This window comes from Ambystoma mexicanum, chromosome 7q (assembly GCF_040938575.1).
Source record: "Ambystoma mexicanum isolate Mex_15411 chromosome 7q, UKY_AmexF1_1, whole genome shotgun sequence".
Lineage (NCBI taxonomy): Eukaryota > Metazoa > Chordata > Amphibia > Caudata > Ambystomatidae > Ambystoma > Ambystoma mexicanum.
The window spans coordinates 12,899,497-12,926,817 of record NC_090941.1 but is presented as its reverse complement, the minus strand read 5'-3'; the positions used below and the strand labels follow the sequence as shown (position 1 = coordinate 12,926,817).

Genomic DNA, 27,321 nt, shown 5'->3' with positions numbered 1-27,321 from the left:
ATGTGCATGCATCACACACTCAAGGCAGTCACAGGGATTTGATGCATTCAGTGAATATGATGTTTCACATCCTCCATTTACGGAGGTATTCTATTCGCTCAAAAAAAAAAAAGTCCATATCTTTGTCAATCTAACCAGTAACTAGGAGGTTCAGCTTTAAGGATCTGTAATATGGGTGGTGAAGAACTCAGGCGCAGTATGTGGAAAGGAGACCTGGTGTGGAGAGGGAGCATAGAAAGAAGGACATTCCTATTCTTATAAATAAAACACTAATTGTGTTTGACCTACAACCCTTGAAAAGTAGCCCGTTAGGTCGTGGTTATTTGATTAAAAGAAACAAACAAACATATAACTGGATAGTTGGTGGAGGAAAAGGAGGGGCAAGAGAAGGGAGGACGCTCCGGGGAATGGGTGTGTGGAAGGTCCCCAATTATAAGAAAGTGGAAAACAATTTAATGGCCATGATCAAAATGGCACAATCCAAAAGTCCACATCTAAAATGTAGGTGAAACCACACAGGATCATGTTTTCAAGGGAGTGAATATGTCCCAGGAGCAGTGACGTGGTAATTAATTTGAAGTGAAAGGCAGGGGAGTACGTGCATATCAAAAAAAGGTCATGGGCCCTAACAGAACAATTAATGATGCAGATACTATCATACCTAAAATTAACATGTTTGTAAGTAGTACTGAATACATATATGGTCTCAGAGATGGGCTAATAAATCAGACATATGCAGTCTTTGGAGCATGGAGGACCCATCACCTGGTGACAGGAAGACATCCACAGTAACAAGGATTCAATGGTCATAGTAGGGGCAATTAACCCAGAAGGCATGTACTTAACAGCAAGTCGTAACAGAGAAATCCTTAATATGTATGACAATGAGGGGAGGAGGTGATGCATCGATAGATGAAAACAAATATGCAGGATACAAAAAAAAAATAAAAAACAAAGAGCCCAGGATATGTTATCATCTGCATCGTGGCAATCATTTGCAAAAAATGATTCACGTATGGTTGGGAGGCACAGTTGGAGGTGGCAGAGGAGTCAAAGAGACGCAGATACATCTTAAGATGAGGGAGATCAGCACAGGCAATTGTTTATTATAAAACACTGGGAATAATTTCAAGTGTATGGGCGTATCCACATTGATTGGCAAACAGCTGTGCATGTTTTAGAATACCCCTTAAGGGGATAGAGCAACAGATAACTCATTATCAAGTCAAGGTAAGATAAGATCATGCCTCTTGTGTTGCTGTTGGTACTCCTGATCACAGGGGAACTGCCTGGAATTTTGGTACTGGCCTATCCATGTGGGAGGGGTCATGAGGATGTGCAGGTGAACATGTCTTCTCGTTATCGCACTAGAGCTAAACTGACATAGAACAGCTTATTTGGCTCTATTCATTCCCAGTAGAGAAACTCTCATTTCAGAACTCCAAATAGCCTCAGTAGCCTATCGGCAAACAAGTGTCTTTGAGGGATTGTTGAAAGAAAGACTTTAATTTCACTCTGTGCTGGACAGTGGTCTTTTGTCAGGATCTTGCACATTTGCAGGGCACTTCCGTAGGAACTCGATGCATCAGGAAGATTGTATTTATTGTATAGAGTGCTGATCCACAAAATTGTCAGGATTCTGCAATAGTTCATATGCTAACATACTTGAAAGTAAAACAGGCCATCTTTAAAATACAAGATTCAACGTGGAAACCGTTTAGGCAAAATAGAATGTGGGGTGGGTGTGCAGTCCCAACAGCAGCTTGTGGAAATCCCCTTGAGAGTCAAGTGGTAACTCTGAGTCACCAATACCTGCATTTCATTAAGAAGGCCTAGAAATAGTCACAGTGAATCACAGTTGTGAACAGACATAATTGGTAACTGACTACTTTTTCCAGATGTTTCAAATGTTAGTAAAGTTAGTGACTTCATGTAGTGCAAAGCACATGGACTATTCCTCCTAATAAAAATGCGGAGAAGGAAATGGCTCTGGTGTGTGGTGATAGCCAATTCTTAATAGGGTATAGGTTCACTAAAACAAGGTTGACAAATCTTTTGGGGTGTTCGGTTTGGAATTGTTTTATTGAGTACTAACATTTTACACATTTGCAAATAATGCACACATGAATGCATAAAATGTAGCATTCAAGCATCTAGTCATGAATATGATCTAGGTAGTTCGAACTGTGGTGATATGTAGCCCAGTAAGACTATCAGCTACAATGGAGTGTGTTATCAGATAACAGTGTTGAATTTTGCAGCTATATATATTCTCAATAGGAAACCAAAGCAACAGCAAGACGCTAAGGAAATTGCTTTTGTTGACTGTTCATAAAAAGAGGATGCTCGTCATATTGAAGAGAAAGGCCAGCAAGCTGTTGTTAAGATGCCGATTATACAACAGCTCAGGTCTAGATGTTGTCCCAAAAGTTACATTCATTCAAAATGCAGTATGATGTGTGTGTACAATTGTCAATGGACATGTTCAATGCCATAATAGTCATGGTTTGCATTCACTTGAGCTTGCTTGCCATCAGGCATAACTGCCACAATCTGCAAGAAGGGAGTCAGCACTTTATCAGATTTGTATCAAAATACCGCCCTCTTAAATTAGAACTTCAAAATGTATTTGTTATGGAATAGTAGTTTCCTTGATTAGATAAATCAAAAACAAAACTGAATACTCAATTTGGTTTCAGCAAAAGGTTTGAGTACAAACTATTAGAGTCCGAGTTTGAATCTGTGCGTATCCAAATATGTTCATGGGCAGTGGACATACGTCTTCATTTCCTTTTTTATGGATGTAATGACCGCATTGGACAACGCAGAGCAAGCAATAATGTGGACACCACTGCTGTGTTTGTGGATTCCATGTGATTTTCTGGCCATATAAATGTCCCTATATGGGCACTCTGTTGCAAGGTTAAGATTTAAAACTGAAGGGGAACTTACAGAAGCAATTGCCGGAAATACATTTTAGTTGCTGTGCTCTAACATCTCTACCCTAATTTGTTGAATACTGTTAGGTATTATTTGACTGAATGTAATGCTTTCCATTAAGCAATGTGAATTCATCATGGCTTTACATTGAAATACAATGGAAGTAATGTTAAACATAATACAACCAACCTTTATTATTTAAAAATGAAATTCGCTAATACAAAGGAACTTCTGTATTCAAGCTGCCATGTGAAAAGACAATTTCCTGAACTGTGCCATTGCATTGTATTATTATACAAGGAAATAATGGACAGGACTTTAATTGAGATATCAAATGATAGGTGTACTGTATTTATGAACAAAACATTTTACTACTGTTAAATGGGACATATTCCAGTAGATCCTTACTAGTAGGCTATTCATCCTGCTATAGACCCATTGCCCTTAGTGATGTGTCATAAAAAAAATAACTGGAGGATGGTACTTGTGGATAGGGTTCAAATTTGGGTGGATTAAAATAATATAAAATCTGACTAGCATTTGGGTTTTCTTAAAGTCTGTAGGAATAATCGTCACAAAGAGGACTTCTATTCGGTCATCTTTGGTTTTCTTTAATTGCCCTTGTTTGGCTTAGACAATTATGATTATGTTCTGCATCTACAAGTGATCTTTGTAAATCACCTTCACTTTGTGCATATTTAATGGCCTTTCTTTGGCTTGGGCAATACTGATTTCAATATGCTTCAATACTGCATTTAAATATGGTTTCCTTTTGGCTTTGACTATGGTAGTAACAGTGTTCTTTAACTCGATCTCTCTTAAGATAAGAGTTATGCTCAAATGCCTTCTATGCAATAGTTTGGTATTCAAAAGATTTGTATTGAGTCAGCGGACAGCTTTGGAGCACTCTGGGGTTTCCTAACACAGGCAAACTCACAAGTCTCTCTGCGAGTCTCTGGTGTACCTGCTGCTTCTTCCTCTTCTTTTGTCGGGTTTGCACAGGCATCCGACAGCTCCAGTAAGCTTCCCAGTGCTCGCACCTCCTGTAATTGGAGCCTTTCCTCCTCCGCTCACACTCCAGTGAACATCACATGCACCAGATCAGCATGTAGGACTAGGAGAGCTTCTCTCTCCCATGCGACAGCTCCTCTTATGGTCACTCCCGCTGTGTGTCCTCTGCATACAGGTTCCCCAAGCTCTGCTGCTTCAACAAAGCAGCATGCCACTTGTAATGCAATGGCATCTCCAGTTTTTACTTCTCCCTCCAGCTTCTTTTGCTTCCACAGCTTCACGCTAATGGCGTGCACCTGAAGGGGCCTTACATGTTTAAGAGTCCCTCTCTGTTGTGGGTCATCAGAGACACTAGACTGCACACTATGGTTCTGCACATCTGAGCTCCTCATCTTAGTACCCAGGGAATTATGGGACTTTAAGTCCCTAATGTACCTAATCCCTTTTTGCTTATTCAATTTACTTTGGTTTAATGATTTATGGGATAGACCTTTAGGAGACGTTCTTAAAGGAATTGTTGTTTCTTGTTTTCACATTTCAGACGTACTGTAGAATTATAACAATCAGAAGTAGTCTTACTTCTCTTACTTTTGCATGTTTCATTACCCTGGTTACCATTGGGGTTTTCATATTTTATGTCCTGGGGAAATCTGGGAGATGAAGCCTTACTATGAAAACAAGTCATGTATATTCAGGGATAAGGGAACCTTCATCCTCACAAGAGGAGGATAAACACTGCTCTTCCCTTGACGGTGTCCTCATATTCCCTTGAAAATCTTCTCCTCCCATGTGGTCAACCAGCTACTACCAACCCCAGGATCACGATCAGCTAGCAGCTGCCTTCTCCTGGCCACATGGTAGGAGACTTTAGGCTGGGATTCTGGGAGGTTTCTGCAGGATTCATTACAATTTCCACGGGTTGAGAATAAAAGAAGGTTCTAAAATTACCATATATCAAGACAAGATATTCTGGTCTGGGAAGTCCTTATTGGATCGTGAGTCTTTGTCCCCAACAGGGGAGTCACTCCCAGTGAGGTCCCACTTGTCTAAACCCCTAAGGTATGGTCCTGCGGAGAATGCTCGCCTCCCTAGATTCACAGCGGGTGGCTCCCCTCTAGGCAAAAGGGGAGAATTTCCCAGATTCACCACAGTATGTTTTACTGTTTTATGTATATGGAATTGTGTTGTCTCTTTTATGGAATCTTTTATATTCTGAATAAAGATTGCATAATTACTATATGGGACACAATAGATCTCACCTAGCTTTTATGTACTGTGAACCTAATCTGTGAAAGTTGGATACCTAAATAGCATTTTATTAGAGCAGGTATGCACAGACCATGTTACATTTACTGTGACCAATGCATTACAATGGCTAATGCCAAATCTGTGTTTACTTGAAGAAACACTGTATCTCAAGTTACCAATAAAATATGTGCAATGGTAGCAAAATATATGATTCAGCTCAATTCCATGAACTTGTATTTTTAAGACAGAAGGTTCACTAAGTTCAGGGTCTGATGGATCAGTAAAGGGTCTTGTTAATAGTAGAATCTTTAAACAAGATCTTACCTATGATCTGAGCAGAGTCATATGTCCCCAAGCAGAATGTGCCTGCTCCATTAAATTAGATGATTTAAAGGGCATTTTCTTAGCAGCAGACTTCTCTGTTAATGGCAGGACCCTTTCAACTGATGTAAGTCAACTTGAATAAAATATGCTTCACCGAAAACTATGCATTTTAAATTGTTCAGCTCTGACTTTAGAAACATTTACCCAATAGGAAAAAATGTATCTAAATTCAGCAGAACAAGATCAATACAAATATAAAAATGATGCATTATAATGTCTCAATGTTTTATACATTTGCATATTTGTACATCTCTGTTATGCAATTGCTCTTGAAAACAAAGGATATCTTTGGATTCAGAATATTCCTGAGAAACTGCCTATGTAATTCGTAATAATATCATATGTCTGAAGCAGGTATTAGAGGGGAAATACATATCCCAGTCCAATGTTGATTTTACATTCCTAAGGGGAGGGCTACCTCATATATAAAACATCCCCTTATGACAGATACGATTCATTGGGATAATCGAAGCAAAGAGGACAACACTACAGTGTATGAGTAGAAGAAGAGAATCCATCTATCACAGGTCCTGTCCACTCACAAAACTGCTGTGTCAAATGATGCTGCATGGGAGGAATGTGTTGCATATTTAAATTGAAACAAAAAGAAGGACACATAGATTTGGGAAAGCAGTAAAGAAAGAAAGCATGTTTGACCAAAGCTGAATGCAAAGCCTTTCCCAAGATACAATTAGACCGCCTTAGAGAAATGTTAGGAGCAGCTAGACAGACTGAAAGGAAGAGCCTATATGACAGTGAGCTTGAAGCCGGATCTGTGTTCCTACTTGTCCTCGGCCTTTAAACAACTATTCTGATGTGTGCACAATAATCACAGAGCAGTTAGACAAATGTGTCAAGAATAAGTAATTCCCAGATAGCAATTAAGAGTATTTTATGGACTCATGTTTAAAAGCTAACTCATGTCATGGGGGACTTTGCTTTCAAATTAAACTTTGTGAAAGTATATTTTAAAACGATTGTCAGAGAATCTATAATTGTGCTGGGAATATATGCCTCGGTCAGTATTGTATTATACATTATTTTCCTTATTTTCACAAGAGAAAATTATGTCTGGGTTTGTGGGTCCAGTGTGCAACATAACTCATTGATTTGCATAGATTGATAATCTACTTGACCTGTGAAGACCATAATGTATATAAGAAACTCTGAATACAATGCTATTCTCAATAAATACAGTGGAATTTTAAAGCTTATTTTCTCCCCTTTGCTCCCTTGAAAACGATGCCAATTTAAATAACCTCTGTCATTTTTCTAAATAAATAATTTGTTGATTCCTCTTCCAGTTTTATTTTATAATGACATGCTTGTGTGATAGCTCAATGCATCATGGCATTTGTCTCAAAGATCACACAGAATGAAACGCTGGTGACTCCCCCACCCCCATAAAATCCTCGCATGGGTCAGAGAACATTTAAATTTGAGCCATATCACAATGTTCTAACCGGATGCAGAGAGGGGGATAACCAATTGCTTTAGCTAGGAGGGACAAACTTTTAAAAACCTACTCCAGCCTTAAATTGGTCGTCAGTCTCTGGCTTGAATGAACCTACAACCTATTGGTTTGTAAGAAATTAAAGCCCAGTTTAAAGTAACCAAATAACTATTTTTGGATTATCTCACACACATTTATATAACTACTACCTGCAGACAACACCCTGCCCTTCTCTTTGCCTCACTAGACTTTACTTGGACATAGAACTCAAGGTTTCCTTTGGAAGGTAACTATTTTCTAATGTTACTGGAAGCCAGTGACTTGCCTGAATTTGGACAACTCTCTAGTAAAATCTGGGTGATTAACAGCTGTGCACAATGCGCCCCCGCCCCCACGATCCCCCAACCAAGCTTGGCCATGGTTTTCAGCTCCCCCAGATCTTTCTAAATGTTATGTTCAAATGAAAACTCCCAAATGTTATATCCCACATATTGAGCCCATTCACGTTTTTGTTTAACCCTTTTTCTATTGCCATGATTTAAATAATGAGTAGTGACTGCACTATTATAGATCCCCTTGCATTTAGGCCACATTATTCCTTTCTAGGGAGAACCACTCTATCTTTTAGAGTACTATTCATCATATCTTCATTTTTTTGCTCCTGGATTTTTTCAATTTGTACAGATTGCTTATGATTTCTGAAGCACCAAATATCAATAGCTAAAGGGTGTTTAAATTAATATGTAACTTTAAGTGTTTTCTTAATTTCAATTGGTTGCCAAAATGAAGTGCCCACCTAAACAATGAAATGTGTAATGTAAACCTCATCCAAGATGAAAGAAATTATACTATCTGTTTGTAAGAACAAAGTGACAAAGAGTATAATAGTCCCTATTCAGACCCCAAAAATGACAAATTTTTCAATGGGTTCAAATAAGCATGTTGGTGCAAACAACTGCTCGTTCATGCACAGAGTTCCCTCCATGAAATGTTGTTAGTTTGCATTATAAGGGGTAGGTTCTGGCTTATGTAAATGTATATTCCTCGTAGTATATGCAATCATAAATGCCAACCACCCGGTATGTACATGCAGGGGAGGATTCCATTTACACATAGATGCTTTCAGATGTGTGTGGCAGAGCTGGTGGGGGTTGCATGTTTGGAAATTAGGATCCATACTCCAGCTCTACCATAGAGACTCAATGGTGCAAAAAAAACATGCATTTATGCAAGGTTGAGGCATGTTTTCAAAGCATTGTTTCTGTGGACTACCATGAGCAAAATGCCTCCTCTGTGTTGCTCTTTAACCATAGGAAATATGTCATGTGCATGCATCACACACTCAAGGCAGTCACAGGGATTTGATGCATTCAGTGAATATGATGTTTCACATCCTCCATTTACGGAGGTATTCTATTCGCTCAAAAAAAAAAAAGTCCATATCTTTGTCAATCTAACCAGTAACTAGGAGGTTCAGCTTTAAGGATCTGTAATATGGGTGGTGAAGAACTCAGGCGCAGTATGTGGAAAGGAGACCTGGTGTGGAGAGGGAGCATAGAAAGAAGGACATTCCTATTCTTATAAATAAAACACTAATTGTGTTTGACCTACAACCCTTGAAAAGTAGCCCGTTAGGTCGTGGTTATTTGATTAAAAGAAACAAACAAACATATAACTGGATAGTTGGTGGAGGAAAAGGAGGGGCAAGAGAAGGGAGGACGCTCCGGGGAATGGGTGTGTGGAAGGTCCCCAATTATAAGAAAGTGGAAAACAATTTAATGGCCATGATCAAAATGGCACAATCCAAAAGTCCACATCTAAAATGTAGGTGAAACCACACAGGATCATGTTTTCAAGGGAGTGAATATGTCCCAGGAGCAGTGACGTGGTAATTAATTTGAAGTGAAAGGCAGGGGAGTACGTGCATATCAAAAAAAGGTCATGGGCCCTAACAGAACAATTAATGATGCAGATACTATCATACCTAAAATTAACATGTTTGTAAGTAGTACTGAATACATATATGGTCTCAGAGATGGGCTAATAAATCAGACATATGCAGTCTTTGGAGCATGGAGGACCCATCACCTGGTGACAGGAAGACATCCACAGTAACAAGGATTCAATGGTCATAGTAGGGGCAATTAACCCAGAAGGCATGTACTTAACAGCAAGTCGTAACAGAGAAATCCTTAATATGTATGACAATGAGGGGAGGAGGTGATGCATCGATAGATGAAAACAAATATGCAGGATACAAAAAAAAAATAAAAAACAAAGAGCCCAGGATATGTTATCATCTGCATCGTGGCAATCATTTGCAAAAAATGATTCACGTATGGTTGGGAGGCACAGTTGGAGGTGGCAGAGGAGTCAAAGAGACGCAGATACATCTTAAGATGAGGGAGATCAGCACAGGCAATTGTTTATTATAAAACACTGGGAATAATTTCAAGTGTATGGGCGTATCCACATTGATTGGCAAACAGCTGTGCATGTTTTAGAATACCCCTTAAGGGGATAGAGCAACAGATAACTCATTATCAAGTCAAGGTAAGATAAGATCATGCCTCTTGTGTTGCTGTTGGTACTCCTGATCACAGGGGAACTGCCTGGAATTTTGGTACTGGCCTATCCATGTGGGAGGGGTCATGAGGATGTGCAGGTGAACATGTCTTCTCGTTATCGCACTAGAGCTAAACTGACATAGAACAGCTTATTTGGCTCTATTCATTCCCAGTAGAGAAACTCTCATTTCAGAACTCCAAATAGCCTCAGTAGCCTATCGGCAAACAAGTGTCTTTGAGGGATTGTTGAAAGAAAGACTTTAATTTCACTCTGTGCTGGACAGTGGTCTTTTGTCAGGATCTTGCACATTTGCAGGGCACTTCCGTAGGAACTCGATGCATCAGGAAGATTGTATTTATTGTATAGAGTGCTGATCCACAAAATTGTCAGGATTCTGCAATAGTTCATATGCTAACATACTTGAAAGTAAAACAGGCCATCTTTAAAATACAAGATTCAACGTGGAAACCGTTTAGGCAAAATAGAATGTGGGGTGGGTGTGCAGTCCCAACAGCAGCTTGTGGAAATCCCCTTGAGAGTCAAGTGGTAACTCTGAGTCACCAATACCTGCATTTCATTAAGAAGGCCTAGAAATAGTCACAGTGAATCACAGTTGTGAACAGACATAATTGGTAACTGACTACTTTTTCCAGATGTTTCAAATGTTAGTAAAGTTAGTGACTTCATGTAGTGCAAAGCACATGGACTATTCCTCCTAATAAAAATGCGGAGAAGGAAATGGCTCTGGTGTGTGGTGATAGCCAATTCTTAATAGGGTATAGGTTCACTAAAACAAGGTTGACAAATCTTTTGGGGTGTTCGGTTTGGAATTGTTTTATTGAGTACTAACATTTTACACATTTGCAAATAATGCACACATGAATGCATAAAATGTAGCATTCAAGCATCTAGTCATGAATATGATCTAGGTAGTTCGAACTGTGGTGATATGTAGCCCAGTAAGACTATCAGCTACAATGGAGTGTGTTATCAGATAACAGTGTTGAATTTTGCAGCTATATATATTCTCAATAGGAAACCAAAGCAACAGCAAGACGCTAAGGAAATTGCTTTTGTTGACTGTTCATAAAAAGAGGATGCTCGTCATATTGAAGAGAAAGGCCAGCAAGCTGTTGTTAAGATGCCGATTATACAACAGCTCAGGTCTAGATGTTGTCCCAAAAGTTACATTCATTCAAAATGCAGTATGATGTGTGTGTACAATTGTCAATGGACATGTTCAATGCCATAATAGTCATGGTTTGCATTCACTTGAGCTTGCTTGCCATCAGGCATAACTGCCACAATCTGCAAGAAGGGAGTCAGCACTTTATCAGATTTGTATCAAAATACCGCCCTCTTAAATTAGAACTTCAAAATGTATTTGTTATGGAATAGTAGTTTCCTTGATTAGATAAATCAAAAACAAAACTGAATACTCAATTTGGTTTCAGCAAAAGGTTTGAGTACAAACTATTAGAGTCCGAGTTTGAATCTGTGCGTATCCAAATATGTTCATGGGCAGTGGACATACGTCTTCATTTCCTTTTTTATGGATGTAATGACCGCATTGGACAACGCAGAGCAAGCAATAATGTGGACACCACTGCTGTGTTTGTGGATTCCATGTGATTTTCTGGCCATATAAATGTCCCTATATGGGCACTCTGTTGCAAGGTTAAGATTTAAAACTGAAGGGGAACTTACAGAAGCAATTGCCGGAAATACATTTTAGTTGCTGTGCTCTAACATCTCTACCCTAATTTGTTGAATACTGTTAGGTATTATTTGACTGAATGTAATGCTTTCCATTAAGCAATGTGAATTCATCATGGCTTTACATTGAAATACAATGGAAGTAATGTTAAACATAATACAACCAACCTTTATTATTTAAAAATGAAATTCGCTAATACAAAGGAACTTCTGTATTCAAGCTGCCATGTGAAAAGACAATTTCCTGAACTGTGCCATTGCATTGTATTATTATACAAGGAAATAATGGACAGGACTTTAATTGAGATATCAAATGATAGGTGTACTGTATTTATGAACAAAACATTTTACTACTGTTAAATGGGACATATTCCAGTAGATCCTTACTAGTAGGCTATTCATCCTGCTATAGACCCATTGCCCTTAGTGATGTGTCATAAAAAAAATAACTGGAGGATGGTACTTGTGGATAGGGTTCAAATTTGGGTGGATTAAAATAATATAAAATCTGACTAGCATTTGGGTTTTCTTAAAGTCTGTAGGAATAATCGTCACAAAGAGGACTTCTATTCGGTCATCTTTGGTTTTCTTTAATTGCCCTTGTTTGGCTTAGACAATTATGATTATGTTCTGCATCTACAAGTGATCTTTGTAAATCACCTTCACTTTGTGCATATTTAATGGCCTTTCTTTGGCTTGGGCAATACTGATTTCAATATGCTTCAATACTGCATTTAAATATGGTTTCCTTTTGGCTTTGACTATGGTAGTAACAGTGTTCTTTAACTCGATCTCTCTTAAGATAAGAGTTATGCTCAAATGCCTTCTATGCAATAGTTTGGTATTCAAAAGATTTGTATTGAGTCAGCGGACAGCTTTGGAGCACTCTGGGGTTTCCTAACACAGGCAAACTCACAAGTCTCTCTGCGAGTCTCTGGTGTACCTGCTGCTTCTTCCTCTTCTTTTGTCGGGTTTGCACAGGCATCCGACAGCTCCAGTAAGCTTCCCAGTGCTCGCACCTCCTGTAATTGGAGCCTTTCCTCCTCCGCTCACACTCCAGTGAACATCACATGCACCAGATCAGCATGTAGGACTAGGAGAGCTTCTCTCTCCCATGCGACAGCTCCTCTTATGGTCACTCCCGCTGTGTGTCCTCTGCATACAGGTTCCCCAAGCTCTGCTGCTTCAACAAAGCAGCATGCCACTTGTAATGCAATGGCATCTCCAGTTTTTACTTCTCCCTCCAGCTTCTTTTGCTTCCACAGCTTCACGCTAATGGCGTGCACCTGAAGGGGCCTTACATGTTTAAGAGTCCCTCTCTGTTGTGGGTCATCAGAGACACTAGACTGCACACTATGGTTCTGCACATCTGAGCTCCTCATCTTAGTACCCAGGGAATTATGGGACTTTAAGTCCCTAATGTACCTAATCCCTTTTTGCTTATTCAATTTACTTTGGTTTAATGATTTATGGGATAGACCTTTAGGAGACGTTCTTAAAGGAATTGTTGTTTCTTGTTTTCACATTTCAGACGTACTGTAGAATTATAACAATCAGAAGTAGTCTTACTTCTCTTACTTTTGCATGTTTCATTACCCTGGTTACCATTGGGGTTTTCATATTTTATGTCCTGGGGAAATCTGGGAGATGAAGCCTTACTATGAAAACAAGTCATGTATATTCAGGGATAAGGGAACCTTCATCCTCACAAGAGGAGGATAAACACTGCTCTTCCCTTGACGGTGTCCTCATATTCCCTTGAAAATCTTCTCCTCCCATGTGGTCAACCAGCTACTACCAACCCCAGGATCACGATCAGCTAGCAGCTGCCTTCTCCTGGCCACATGGTAGGAGACTTTAGGCTGGGATTCTGGGAGGTTTCTGCAGGATTCATTACAATTTCCACGGGTTGAGAATAAAAGAAGGTTCTAAAATTACCATATATCAAGACAAGATATTCTGGTCTGGGAAGTCCTTATTGGATCGTGAGTCTTTGTCCCCAACAGGGGAGTCACTCCCAGTGAGGTCCCACTTGTCTAAACCCCTAAGGTATGGTCCTGCGGAGAATGCTCGCCTCCCTAGATTCACAGCGGGTGGCTCCCCTCTAGGCAAAAGGGGAGAATTTCCCAGATTCACCACAGTATGTTTTACTGTTTTATGTATATGGAATTGTGTTGTCTCTTTTATGGAATCTTTTATATTCTGAATAAAGATTGCATAATTACTATATGGGACACAATAGATCTCACCTAGCTTTTATGTACTGTGAACCTAATCTGTGAAAGTTGGATACCTAAATAGCATTTTATTAGAGCAGGTATGCACAGACCATGTTACATTTACTGTGACCAATGCATTACAATGGCTAATGCCAAATCTGTGTTTACTTGAAGAAACACTGTATCTCAAGTTACCAATAAAATATGTGCAATGGTAGCAAAATATATGATTCAGCTCAATTCCATGAACTTGTATTTTTAAGACAGAAGGTTCACTAAGTTCAGGGTCTGATGGATCAGTAAAGGGTCTTGTTAATAGTAGAATCTTTAAACAAGATCTTACCTATGATCTGAGCAGAGTCATATGTCCCCAAGCAGAATGTGCCTGCTCCATTAAATTAGATGATTTAAAGGGCATTTTCTTAGCAGCAGACTTCTCTGTTAATGGCAGGACCCTTTCAACTGATGTAAGTCAACTTGAATAAAATATGCTTCACCGAAAACTATGCATTTTAAATTGTTCAGCTCTGACTTTAGAAACATTTACCCAATAGGAAAAAATGTATCTAAATTCAGCAGAACAAGATCAATACAAATATAAAAATGATGCATTATAATGTCTCAATGTTTTATACATTTGCATATTTGTACATCTCTGTTATGCAATTGCTCTTGAAAACAAAGGATATCTTTGGATTCAGAATATTCCTGAGAAACTGCCTATGTAATTCGTAATAATATCATATGTCTGAAGCAGGTATTAGAGGGGAAATACATATCCCAGTCCAATGTTGATTTTACATTCCTAAGGGGAGGGCTACCTCATATATAAAACATCCCCTTATGACAGATACGATTCATTGGGATAATCGAAGCAAAGAGGACAACACTACAGTGTATGAGTAGAAGAAGAGAATCCATCTATCACAGGTCCTGTCCACTCACAAAACTGCTGTGTCAAATGATGCTGCATGGGAGGAATGTGTTGCATATTTAAATTGAAACAAAAAGAAGGACACATAGATTTGGGAAAGCAGTAAAGAAAGAAAGCATGTTTGACCAAAGCTGAATGCAAAGCCTTTCCCAAGATACAATTAGACCGCCTTAGAGAAATGTTAGGAGCAGCTAGACAGACTGAAAGGAAGAGCCTATATGACAGTGAGCTTGAAGCCGGATCTGTGTTCCTACTTGTCCTCGGCCTTTAAACAACTATTCTGATGTGTGCACAATAATCACAGAGCAGTTAGACAAATGTGTCAAGAATAAGTAATTCCCAGATAGCAATTAAGAGTATTTTATGGACTCATGTTTAAAAGCTAACTCATGTCATGGGGGACTTTGCTTTCAAATTAAACTTTGTGAAAGTATATTTTAAAACGATTGTCAGAGAATCTATAATTGTGCTGGGAATATATGCCTCGGTCAGTATTGTATTATACATTATTTTCCTTATTTTCACAAGAGAAAATTATGTCTGGGTTTGTGGGTCCAGTGTGCAACATAACTCATTGATTTGCATAGATTGATAATCTACTTGACCTGTGAAGACCATAATGTATATAAGAAACTCTGAATACAATGCTATTCTCAATAAATACAGTGGAATTTTAAAGCTTATTTTCTCCCCTTTGCTCCCTTGAAAACGATGCCAATTTAAATAACCTCTGTCATTTTTCTAAATAAATAATTTGTTGATTCCTCTTCCAGTTTTATTTTATAATGACATGCTTGTGTGATAGCTCAATGCATCATGGCATTTGTCTCAAAGATCACACAGAATGAAACGCTGGTGACTCCCCCACCCCCATAAAATCCTCGCATGGGTCAGAGAACATTTAAATTTGAGCCATATCACAATGTTCTAACCGGATGCAGAGAGGGGGATAACCAATTGCTTTAGCTAGGAGGGACAAACTTTTAAAAACCTACTCCAGCCTTAAATTGGTCGTCAGTCTCTGGCTTGAATGAACCTACAACCTATTGGTTTGTAAGAAATTAAAGCCCAGTTTAAAGTAACCAAATAACTATTTTTGGATTATCTCACACACATTTATATAACTACTACCTGCAGACAACACCCTGCCCTTCTCTTTGCCTCACTAGACTTTACTTGGACATAGAACTCAAGGTTTCCTTTGGAAGGTAACTATTTTCTAATGTTACTGGAAGCCAGTGACTTGCCTGAATTTGGACAACTCTCTAGTAAAATCTGGGTGATTAACAGCTGTGCACAATGCGCCCCCGCCCCCACGATCCCCCAACCAAGCTTGGCCATGTTTTTCAGCTCCCCCAGATCTTTCTAAATGTTATGTTCAAATGAAAACTCCCAAATGTTATATCCCACATATTGAGCCCATTCACGTTTTTGTTTAACCCTTTTTCTATTGCCATGATTTAAATAATGAGTAGTGACTGCACTATTATAGATCCCCTTGCATTTAGGCCACATTATTCCTTTCTAGGGAGAACCACTCTATCTTTTAGAGTACTATTCATCATATCTTCATTTTTTTGCTCCTGGATTTTTTCAATTTGTACAGATTGCTTATGATTTCTGAAGCACCAAATATCAATAGCTAAAGGGTGTTTAAATTAATATGTAACTTTAAGTGTTTTCTTAATTTCAATTGGTTGCCAAAATGAAGTGCCCACCTAAACAATGAAATGTGTAATGTAAACCTCATCCAAGATGAAAGAAATTATACTATCTGTTTGTAAGAACAAAGTGACAAAGAGTATAATAGTCCCTATTCAGACCCCAAAAATGACAAATTTTTCAATGGGTTCAAATAAGCATGTTGGTGCAAATAAGTGTAGTTTGTGATTGGGAGATGGACATACAGCGTCTGAGCCAGGCTCAGGCTAAGAAAAACCTATTAGTAAGTACTACAGTGTGAGCAGGTTCCGTTTTGCATGGCAGAAGGTGCATGCATCACTTGTAGTTAGTTTTGACACCCAATAGTTACATCATATAGCAAAACAGAATGAGCAAGAAATGTATTCATGTTGCATTTGCAGAGTTTATAGATAGGGAAGTGTGTTATAGGCTCTGTATTTAGAAATAGTAGACAAGGTTATGTTTTGAGTGAGGTGCGAGAAGGGAGCTAAAGGAGGTGGAGAGAAGAGAAGATGTATTCAGCAAGGTATTGTGGTTAAAGCGAGGTCAGAGGGATGACATGGCAAGAGTGTGGGCATATTGGATATCAAGGCCTAGCACATGATGAACAGAAGGAAGCCCCTGATGTGGAGCTGCTGCTCTGTTTAGCTTAGTCCGAAGACAAATCGCCTTTCCATCCCCCAAGAGAGAAGCCGTTGTCAGAGGCACCCGCGCAACGCAGATAAATGCTATTTGCATCCAAGGAGTAGACAATTGATTTGAATTACAAGAGACATAAAACCAAAGTAAATAAATCCTGAAATGCAATCATCAAGAGCAGTGACATGGTCATGTTATTATTGGGCACCTGGTTCGGAAGGAGGTAAGTGGGGCGGGCGTGTCCGGAATGTACCGTGAATGGGATAAGAGGAGCAGAGGTGATATGAGATGATATTTTACTTATAGCGCACCCATACACAAGTGTTTCAAAGTGCAACATTCATGTCAGTACATTTAGTACAATGTCTGGGTGAAGATTGTGGGTGCTGCAGCTTCTGGTATAATGAGAAGACCTATTTTTTTATCAAAGCAGAACAGGCCTGGGTCGGAGGAGTGCTCATCACGTGATGGTCAAGATGTATTAGTGTATCAATATAACTGTCAGCCAAACATCTATTAGGATTCAATAGTGACAATGTAGTCGGCCACATGCATAGGGGAATGGGCTTAGAAAAGGTGTAGCCAATCGGTACAGGGACTATAGGAGAGTATTAGCATTTTATATAGGTGGTAGCCAATGAGTGTGGTGGGATGACATTGCAACCTATGTATGATAATGTACAGTTTTCCGCTATCTAACCTGTAACTTCTTGGGGTGTTACGAGCTCTGTGTCAGTTTGGTTCTACGGGCCCCTCTCAGACCATTGCATATAATAAACCTTGTTTTCCCTTGCATAGTGGTGCAGTGATTGTTTGGCCTTTTTGGATTATTTTTATTATACAGGTTTTGGGCCACATCTCTCTACATGATTTTATAAGTTTGAGAATTATCCTATTGCAGTAGGGCCCTTAACATGAATTGCCTGCTTATGGGTCTGCATAAATGTTTATTGGTGTTTGCATTTGAACCCAAAAGTGTAGACCAACACCCACCTTCTTTATTGGGTATATATGTTGGAAGAATAAGGGCCTGCTAGATCATTACATACACATTAAGGAGAACATTTTGCGACTAAATTAGGAAGTTAAACCATACCTTTTTTATTGCAATAGTGCTGTCAATGAATGAAATGTGAAATATGGGCTTGTATACTAATTGACCTTTTCACAATTGACATTGGGAGAATTGACCTCGGGAGAATTGACCTAATTTAGAAGGTCAATTAGGACATATATGTGGGGGAAACCCCCCAGAACCCTCCCACCCAATCCAAAACCCCTGCAACTCCCCACCCAACCCCCTTACATAATTTATAATACAAAATCAACCCAATACATATATAAAATAACTAAAATAATATATCGGTCAATTGTGTATAAGGTCAATTAGGACCACTATAATTAGGTCAATTGTGAAAAAAGGTCAATTGTAAAAGGTCAATTTGGGTAATACCAAATATGGTAGTGTTTATGTACAATGTAATGCTTTGAAAGAAACATGTATCAGAATGAATGCCACTACATAGTCCTAGATAACCATGATATACAATATTTTCACAATGTGTAACTAACTGTTAGATAATAATAAATGTAACTCAGAACAATCACATACAACTAGCAAAGAGCAGAGCAGACTAGCGGTCTGGTGCTTTAGGCAATGTATTTTCAATCAGTTTACACGTGTCATAATTTGGTCAATTATGGTGGTGGATCAATCCTGGTGGGTTCTTTCCTCTGCTATTTTGAGGCATTGGTCATCTCAAGGGCCACCCAGGGCACCAGGCAATTGAGGCAACACGTACGTGAGCACGGAAGACACAACGCAAAACGTCAAGATTGAAACTGGCTACAAAAGAATAGTTGAGTGGTTCCACGCAACGGTGGCAATCCGACACTGCAGCAAAAGGGGCTATCCCGGCTACAAGATCTAGCAAACTTGGTTCAGCAGCCTTCGCTTTTGAGTGAATTCATCACTTGACGCAACTGTAGCAAGACAGCGGCACCTGCACGTGTGGTGGTCAACTACTACGGTGGGTCGTTTGATTTTGGAAACGAGCCTACGTCACCGGGAACTGGTCAAAATATTGAAGTTACCACGGAGCCTAGAGGAACATTTCCACACAAAGTTTAAGAGGACCAATAGAATCTGGTTGTCGAATTTCCCCTGAAGAAGTTCTATCACTTGTCTTACATTGTTATAAGAACGAAACATGTCGGGCATTGTGGTTGCTCTATTAATAGGCAACGTTATATAAAAATTAATTTAATTAATGGGAACCTTTCATTGAAAAGGATTCATCTAACTAGGGCACGAACTGGCTGGAGGGAGCAATTCAGAACTTGAGAGCTCTCTGTTTTTGTGTATTCGACAAGAGTCTATATAACTTTGTATGGTGAGAGAGTGAGGTTTAATATAGGTATGAGTGGTTTGTGAGTGATAAGCAAATATGTCTGCACCTTGAGAGTGCTTCGTAATGTATAATGAGTTTTTGAGGTTAGAATGTCTATATTAAATTGTTTTTTAATAATATGAAATGATTCTATGAATTGTTTAATACATTTTTAATAGATTTATTATCTTAATAAAGTCATGTGTTATAATGTACTATTTTTTGAGTGCCATGGTGTATTTTTAGTGGACAAACACAGGCTTGTTCTTGTATAGTGTTCCTCACACTTCCTATGGGGTTCAGCGTAAAGGCAACAGGATTGCTTAGTCTGGAAGTTTGCACAAGCCCTTGTTAGGGGGGACGAATCCTGGGGCCATTTAATAATTTCCCCTCAATCTTTTTTTTGTATACATGGGTTCTTTTCAAATCCTTTCCGTACAGTATGTACCCAAGCACACACAGGACGATCCAATTCCACAACAATAGTTATTCAAAAGAGGAAAGCGGTGTTGTTGCATGTTTGCTATGTGCTGGACATTTCATAGGCATATGAATAGACTCTGGTAATGTCATTTGAATGTTGCAATAAACTGGAACCATAATTTGTGAGTACACCATGATCTGTGACATACTTCGAGATCATCTAGTTGGAGAAATTGTGCAATTTATAATTTTGAGTGTGGACATGCACCCATGATCAGAACCAATATTGGTTGCAGTAAGTCAAATAGTTTTAAAGATCCATTGCAATCAAGTTCTCAAATTAAACACTTGCACATTATTTTTAAATTGATCATTGTCAACAGGCCGTTCACAACAAACTAGAAAATGATAACTATTATTTGACAATTAATGAACTTTGTTTTAGAAATAAAGCCAATCTGCTTTCCAAGTCATCTCAAAAGGTGAATGTTTATGTGTGAATATCTTAATGTCAAGTGACTTTTTTCACTGAATTTCAAGGGTATTGTTGTGTTGAACCTATTCACTGTAATTGTATTTTAACTAAATGTTTTTCACTGAAGTTCAAGACTGCTAATATGCTGTACCTTCCACCACCTGTAATTCTACCTTTTTTGTTCTGATATAAGTGATGTAATTTACTTATTCATTAAGGTGTGTTCATATGCTCTGCAAAATGGGGTTTATCAATTATATTTTCATTTTGTCCCCTTGATAAGAATCGAGATCCTCATTACTGACTCCCTAAAAAAATCAACAACACAAAATAAATATATTGAGATCTTCAACATCATCTAAAATGCTTCTCTAATCCCAAACATCACATGCTTTCCACATCCTTTCATTTTATGTTTGTGAAGTATTTCATTCTTTATTTTGCCACACAATCATAATCAAGATCTTATACCACACTGGGAATCGAGATCTTTAAATAAAAGTGTGCATGTTTTCGACTCCTGTATCAACCTCCAAAATTACTTAACCCCTTCATTATCCTTACATGTTCACATGATCGCTTAATACACTAATTACTGTTTAAACGATGCATTGCATTATCTGATTGAGTGTTGATTGATTAGAATTTGAATGTCTGTTCTCGTGCCAAATTTCACAAAGTACAGCATTTATAAGACTTGAAGAGGTGAAAAAAAGCCACAGTTGTTTTAGCAAAGTGTCTCTGCTTGCACGTTTCATAGTACAACCACATTTGCTGGAGAAAAAAAAACACGTCTTTCAGATGCATAGATGCGTACCTAACAAAAAGAGTGTTTTGGAAAGATTATAATTCGCCAAACAGACAGACACCAAGTCAAAGTTCTTGCTGTGCTGAGTAAAGAATGTTTGTCAAATGGGACCCTTTCTTGACATGTATGGACACCGGGACAGTGGGAGAGGATATCAATCCAAAGAAGACAGTGCACCTAGATGACTGATGTTCTCTTTATCACGGGCCGCCCTCTGATCAGACTCTAGGAACAATATACTAATATAAACTAACCATAGGCCTTGAATATGCGAGCAATGTCCTGGGTAGTGGGTGGAAAATAATAGTTTCCCTGATTTTTAATATTTTATTTTCATTATTGCTAAAGTTTTCAGTTGCTACTGCATGAATATGCATGATTGTTTGTATAATACATTGCTTGTATGATTGCATCGACGACACCAGCCATATGTTAACTTAGGGTAATACACAACAATTCGTTTTCACCTCAAACTGTATGGTATTTGTTCCAGTGCCATGCTAGCCTCAGGCTTGCAGAAAGTGACTATAACTTATATTGGCTAACACGCTAACTGCAGTTTCTGCATATGGCTAACTTTTTTTAACTACTGAGCCTCACTGAACGCCAATGAAATAGACGTAGGCCACGAAAACGTTAAGAGCAGTATAGTTGAGTAATTACAATACATACAACACGCTTGCAAAGTCAGGGGAACCTGAACTTCTACATGCAATCTACCATGACATGTTTACTACAAGTGAAACACCCAACTCTTTTTTTGATGTGGCAAATACAGTAATTCCATTAGTAAATCAATAGCAGTCTTGATTTTGAGGTGATGTCTTGTCAGGGGCCTAGAGACCCAGCTAGCACAGGCTGTGTCGAACCGTTCTTACTAACAAATATTGATCTGCTAACGACACATCCATTAGCACAATATACAGTATACATGTACGGGAACAGACAGACAATGATTGCAAAGACATGAACGCACGGCGCTTGAACAGTGCATTAGGGCATAATGACATCATAGTTATGATCTTATTACAGATTATAGCAGCAATATATTTGACACCTTAGAGGATAGCTCAGGGACAGCGTGCTCGCCTTGGAAAAAAAACGACACGGAACAATGAGGGTTCCATCGCCGGATATGCGCTTAGAAACCTTTGGGGTATTAAGCGCATTATAAATAACCTATCATAATATTATTTCTCCCAAAGAGTTCTCATTTATTTGACCTATGGCAAACAAAAATGCGTTTGGTTTTGAACCTTTGCCTTACAAGTTAATCATTGATCTTTCTAACGTATTTTAATCCACTGGGGTTTCTTGTGCTAATTGATGATTGAATCGCTATATGAAAGTGGCCCAAAGCGACCTTGTCAAAAACATTACCAATACTGCTCACATGCACTGGAATGTATTTGAATTCTAAAAAAGAAAATGGTGCACAGCTTGCAACCATCAGAAGGACGCCATAGATCTTCATCTGTGTCATCATGCATTCTCTCTCCTGCAGGGAATATAGAACCCCTCTAAAATGACTCCTTCCCATCACCGTTTTATAGATTTACGCCTACCTTTAAACAAAGAATGTATGTGTGTTGACCTATCTTCCAGCAGCATTTCTCAGGAAGAGAATCATGTATTATTGAGGCATGTTTGGCAGCTCAGCGGCCCTCCGTTTTACACTATCTGAATTACATTTGGCTCACACCGATTGTCCTAAAGCACAGCCCCTGGACGAGTCTGAGTAGGATTCATAGCAAGGCGTTGATGTATAACTGGTAGGCAGAGCCTGCCTTCTGAAATCAGTGTTTGGGCACTGCCTTTAAACATTAATGTTCTGACCTCGTCCTGATGATTACTTACATTATTCCTCTGCAAGACCTGAAGTGCTTTGTTGACATTGTTCAGAGCGTGAACTCTGGTGGAACCTTTTTCTTTCCCCTAGAAGAAAACGAAGAAGAAAAAGAGAATAACATGTTAACCCTAAAGCAAAAACAACCTTGCACAACTGCAACTGTTTAGATCAGAAATGGTCTAATAATAAAGCCAGCTTAAATATCGTGCTGCGGTCAGAGTAGTGCAATCAATATACTGATTAAACAAGTATTATCTGATACATCAGCTAAGATGTTATTGATAGGCAAATGGAAGAGTGAGAGAGAGAAGTTACAAACAAATGCAAAACAGAAAATAATACATGCGTAAAAACATAGGCAGGGAAGAACTAATATGAACATTAGATAATTAAGACAACAGATATTTGGTAAATTCAATTTACACAACCACATCATTTGACGAACACGCTTTATCAATTATGCCTTCTCTGTGTGGTTGGCGGAACTGGCCGATTTAGTATCATGTGTAGAAAGTAAACCGGTTAATGAAGAACTCAAATATCAAATGCCTAAAAGCAGTAAATGCTATCTGGTAGAATATACAAATCATTGTGAACTTGCACTAACAGAATTTACTTGACGTTTATGAATGCTTATTTCGAGGAAAAATACAAAACCTGAAATTTGACACAAGAATACTACTCCATTTGAGTCAAATCAATCACCTAAATTCATTGAACCCCTATTGAACTGCAAAAAACAAATGCAATGTCGAAAAATATCTAAATCTCATGTTTGCACTAGCAATAGATTAATGAATTCACAATTAACAATGACGTAGGGAATGTTTAATGAGAAATCAAACAGAGTGTAAAAACACTTTAGAAAATCATAGCTAATTATTGTAGAATGTACAAATCACTACTAGCTCTGCAGACATTGTATGAATACGTGATTTACTGGTGATTCACCAATGTTAATATTACTAGCTCTTGCACCGTGCACTGTCACCACTTGCATGCTCTTGGCGCTCTGGCGGACGTAAAATGGAAGAAAGGTTGCAGGACTGTTAGTGGGTTGAGGGGGAGAAAAGCAAGAGAGCTTTGATGTGCTGGTGTCAGCTTTAGTTCAGAGAAACCGATCACTGAGCATTGGTGCGTTTTCACTTTGTATCTATCATGTGATGTTGAGGTATGATTGTGTATGGTTTGTTTTCATGTCAGGTGTTGTGAAGTGCATGTGGTTTGTGGTAAATTAGAGATATGGTTGTGTTTAGTTCAGAGTTTGCAGGCATGTATTCAGAAAAGTGAGTTATTAGTACAGTTAGTTAGCAGTGACAATACTTTTCCTACATCTGACATTCGGCTAAATGTTATACATTTCCCACACCCAACTATTCATTCCGGTGCAATGCACTTACCTGCCTCAACAATTCATCCAGGTGATACATATTGCCTGTCCCTAGCATTTAATCGAAGTGCAGCAGAGTTACTGCCCCTACCAATCCCTCTTAGTGCCACACATTTACCGCCCCCGGCAGTCCATCAGAGTAGGACACATCTCCAGCCCCTAACCGTTTGTCCAATCGAGATCAACTTCCGGTACAACAGACTCCTCATCCTTAAATAATCCATCTGGGTGTGATGCAATTACCACCTCGCATAATCCGTCTCAATCAACCCATCATGACACATAAATTACATTGTGACTATCTCAGAGCGCACCAGGGAACATAAGGCATAGCTATTTCTTTTTCTTATTTTATTTAACATTTATGAGCAATGCTCAAAACCCACAGGCATTTAAGCGCTAGTTACAGTAAGTACAAAGTGAACAGGTGATTAGAATAGGGTGTTTTCTGTAGTATATTAGTGGTTGTACTCCCCGCTTTTCTAGTCGATTTCTCATGTTGGATTTTGCATGGTTAAGCACATTGGGATGTGCTGATGGAGGTAGATGCCTTTGCTCGGTCTTGCTTCATGTCGGGTGTGTTTGGTTAGTCCCTGGTTCTGAGGGGTTCCTTTCCATGTATGTGTTCATTTCTTGGTACATAGATGTTGTTCTAAAAACCTGGATCCTCAGCACCGAAGAGGAGGAAACACCCGAAGGGTTCTGAATTTTAGATGGTCTTTTGGAGTTCATATTTCTTTCTGGAGAGATTTGCAGAGCTGTACTGCTATGCAAAAGAAGGCTGGTCCTCCAGGATCTTTCCTTGTATAGAGTTTCGGTTCTAGGCGGATGTCATTGCTGAATTTAAGCAATCTTGATGGTTTGTGTATGGTGATTTTCTTTAGTATGAATTCCGCTCCCCCCTCCACGTATTGCTCTATGTGTTATGCATATTGATTTGAAGGTTATTCTTTCATTGACTGGGAGCCAGTGAGACATCCTTAGCGCTGGTGTGATGTGGTCTCTTCAGGAGAGTTTAAGAAGAAGTCTGGCAGCTGCATTCTGTATTCATTGTAGTTTCCGCAGCAAGTATTTCAGCATTCCAAGGTGTAGCCTGTTGGCGTAGTCTATCCTGGACATGATGAGTGAGATGATGGCAAGTGTTCTGTGCATGAAGGAAAAGAAGGGTAGTATATTTTAGATATTGTGCAAATGGAAAAAGCATTTCTTAATTATTGTGTTGACTTGTGGTTCTAGTGTTAGCTAGTTGTCCATTAGGATTCCAAGGTGTTTGACTACTTTGGATGGTTCTGGTGGGTTTCCCTGTTCTGTTGGCCATGGGATGCTCTGGTGGTTTCCTTGGTTGTTCGCTGAACTCATCATTTTTGTTTTGTCCAGGTTCATTTTAAGGTCAAAGATGGAATGCTGCATGGTATCATCAGAGCAAAACTATCTCATTTCCACGTTCATGATGAATAGCTCTGTAGAATGCACAATTGCAGCCACTGGTGCATTTTACAGTAGGGAATTATACAAGATTTAACAGAGACAGTGGTGAAAGAGGGTCGCAATCGGGTCACAAGAGTTTACAGCAGACACACATACGTAGGGTTCCCTTTTTAACACTAGTGAACCATTCATTCTGTATAGAAGAACCAAAATATCAATAATATTCTAACCTTATTACTAGTAATCCGTTAAGAATTTAAAGAGTACTTCACACTCCTTTAGTTATTCATTAGTAAATAGTATCAACCTTATTACAAAGTGATACTGACAATACTTCATTCACCTACTCAGATTTACATTAATGGATTAATTTGTGAGATATATGTGTTTTATGAAACGTATGATGACCCATGATTGAATGCTCTGAAGAAGTCCACCCATTACAGTAATCAGCATTAACTAACTGGATGTTGTGAATAAAGGGGGTAATTGTTATAGGAGGTGATGATTGTCATTTTGTGACAAGAAAAGTTTGATTTTATTGTTTGAGGATGTTTAATGCATTTTGTGAGTACTGTATCTACAATTGCATTTATATGACATACCATTTTTGTATTTGAATTTTTTTCTGTTTACATATGTGTTATTTTGTGATTAGCTCTTAATGAACTATAACACAATACATATATAATACTTTTTTTGTATTTTACAATTTTTCTTGTTAAATATATTTTGTGAAAAGTTCATAATGAACTATAACACAATTTAAAAAAAGAATGGATTAATAACCTTTGTTTTCACTTCAAAATAGTTTGGCGAACCAGTCGAACGACTCTTTGACTTAAGTGCAATGTAAAGGGTTTTATTTCAAATTAAAATCTGTATTTGAACATACCGTTATTAGGGCTGTTCACTATCTAACAAAACTAAAACTAAAGGTGCTCAAAAGAAAACAGTCCCTACTCCAAATCCTAGGTCTAGCTGGCCCGACCACTTAGGAAAACTTAACAAAGAGAAGGAGGCCAGAGCAATATCCTCTGTTTGTGGCTTCTGCCTTGCCCAATCATTCGGATCTCTTGTCCATAGGATTAACAATTTCATCAATGTAGCAAAGCACAGTTTTATAACCTCTCAGTGTGCGTCAACTTTTCATAAACTCCATGAAGTTTCATTTTATTCAGGAAAAACAAGGCTTCTTAAAGTTAAACAATTTCTTTCAATACAGTTCTCAAGCTTCTCTGTAGGCTGTGCCAACTTTTTACATATATTCCATAAGGGTTCTTTTTCTTCAGTAAAAACAAGGTGTCTTTAAGATGGAAAAGTGCAGAAGTAAGATTATGACACAATGGTGTCATGTTGATTGACAAAGACTTTTATAAAGTACAAGTATTGTGGTGGCACAAGAGGAAGGCTCGCGCAGCTTCGTGGACGGCATCTTTGCCGAGAATTGGTGAACACCGTAATTCCCCCGTTAAGAAGCGAATTTGCTCCTGTGATCCTCGTGTGATGAGGTGCCTGCATTACTTTTGATTGGCTGTTGACACTGGACCCGTAATCCCGCCTATATATCCCACGTACAAGCGCATTGGCGCGCGCGCAGTGGAGCAAGTGTGGTGGTACTGTCGAGCTGTCCTGTCCTGCTTCATGCTCTCTGCTAATCCGAAGAACTGTCTTTGCAGCTCCCGTAATCCTCGTGTGACGAGGTGCCTGCGTTACTTTTGATTGGCTGTTGACACTGGGTATGCTCGAACTAACCAACCTCA

General features: G+C 38.8%; 1 protein-coding gene across 8 annotated transcripts in view; it reads right to left on the bottom strand.

Annotated features, from left to right (window-relative positions):
- Positions 1-27,321, bottom strand: part of DMD (dystrophin) — a 7,616,828-nt gene that overhangs the window by 6,700,872 nt on the left and 888,635 nt on the right. For all 8 annotated transcript variants that reach the window (XM_069639082.1, XM_069639084.1, XM_069639079.1 and 5 more), the window contains exon 4: positions 22,749-22,826. In XM_069639082.1, coding sequence (XP_069495183.1) covers positions 22,749-22,826 — 78 coding nt within the window. The remainder of the gene's footprint in view (positions 1-22,748; positions 22,827-27,321) is intronic.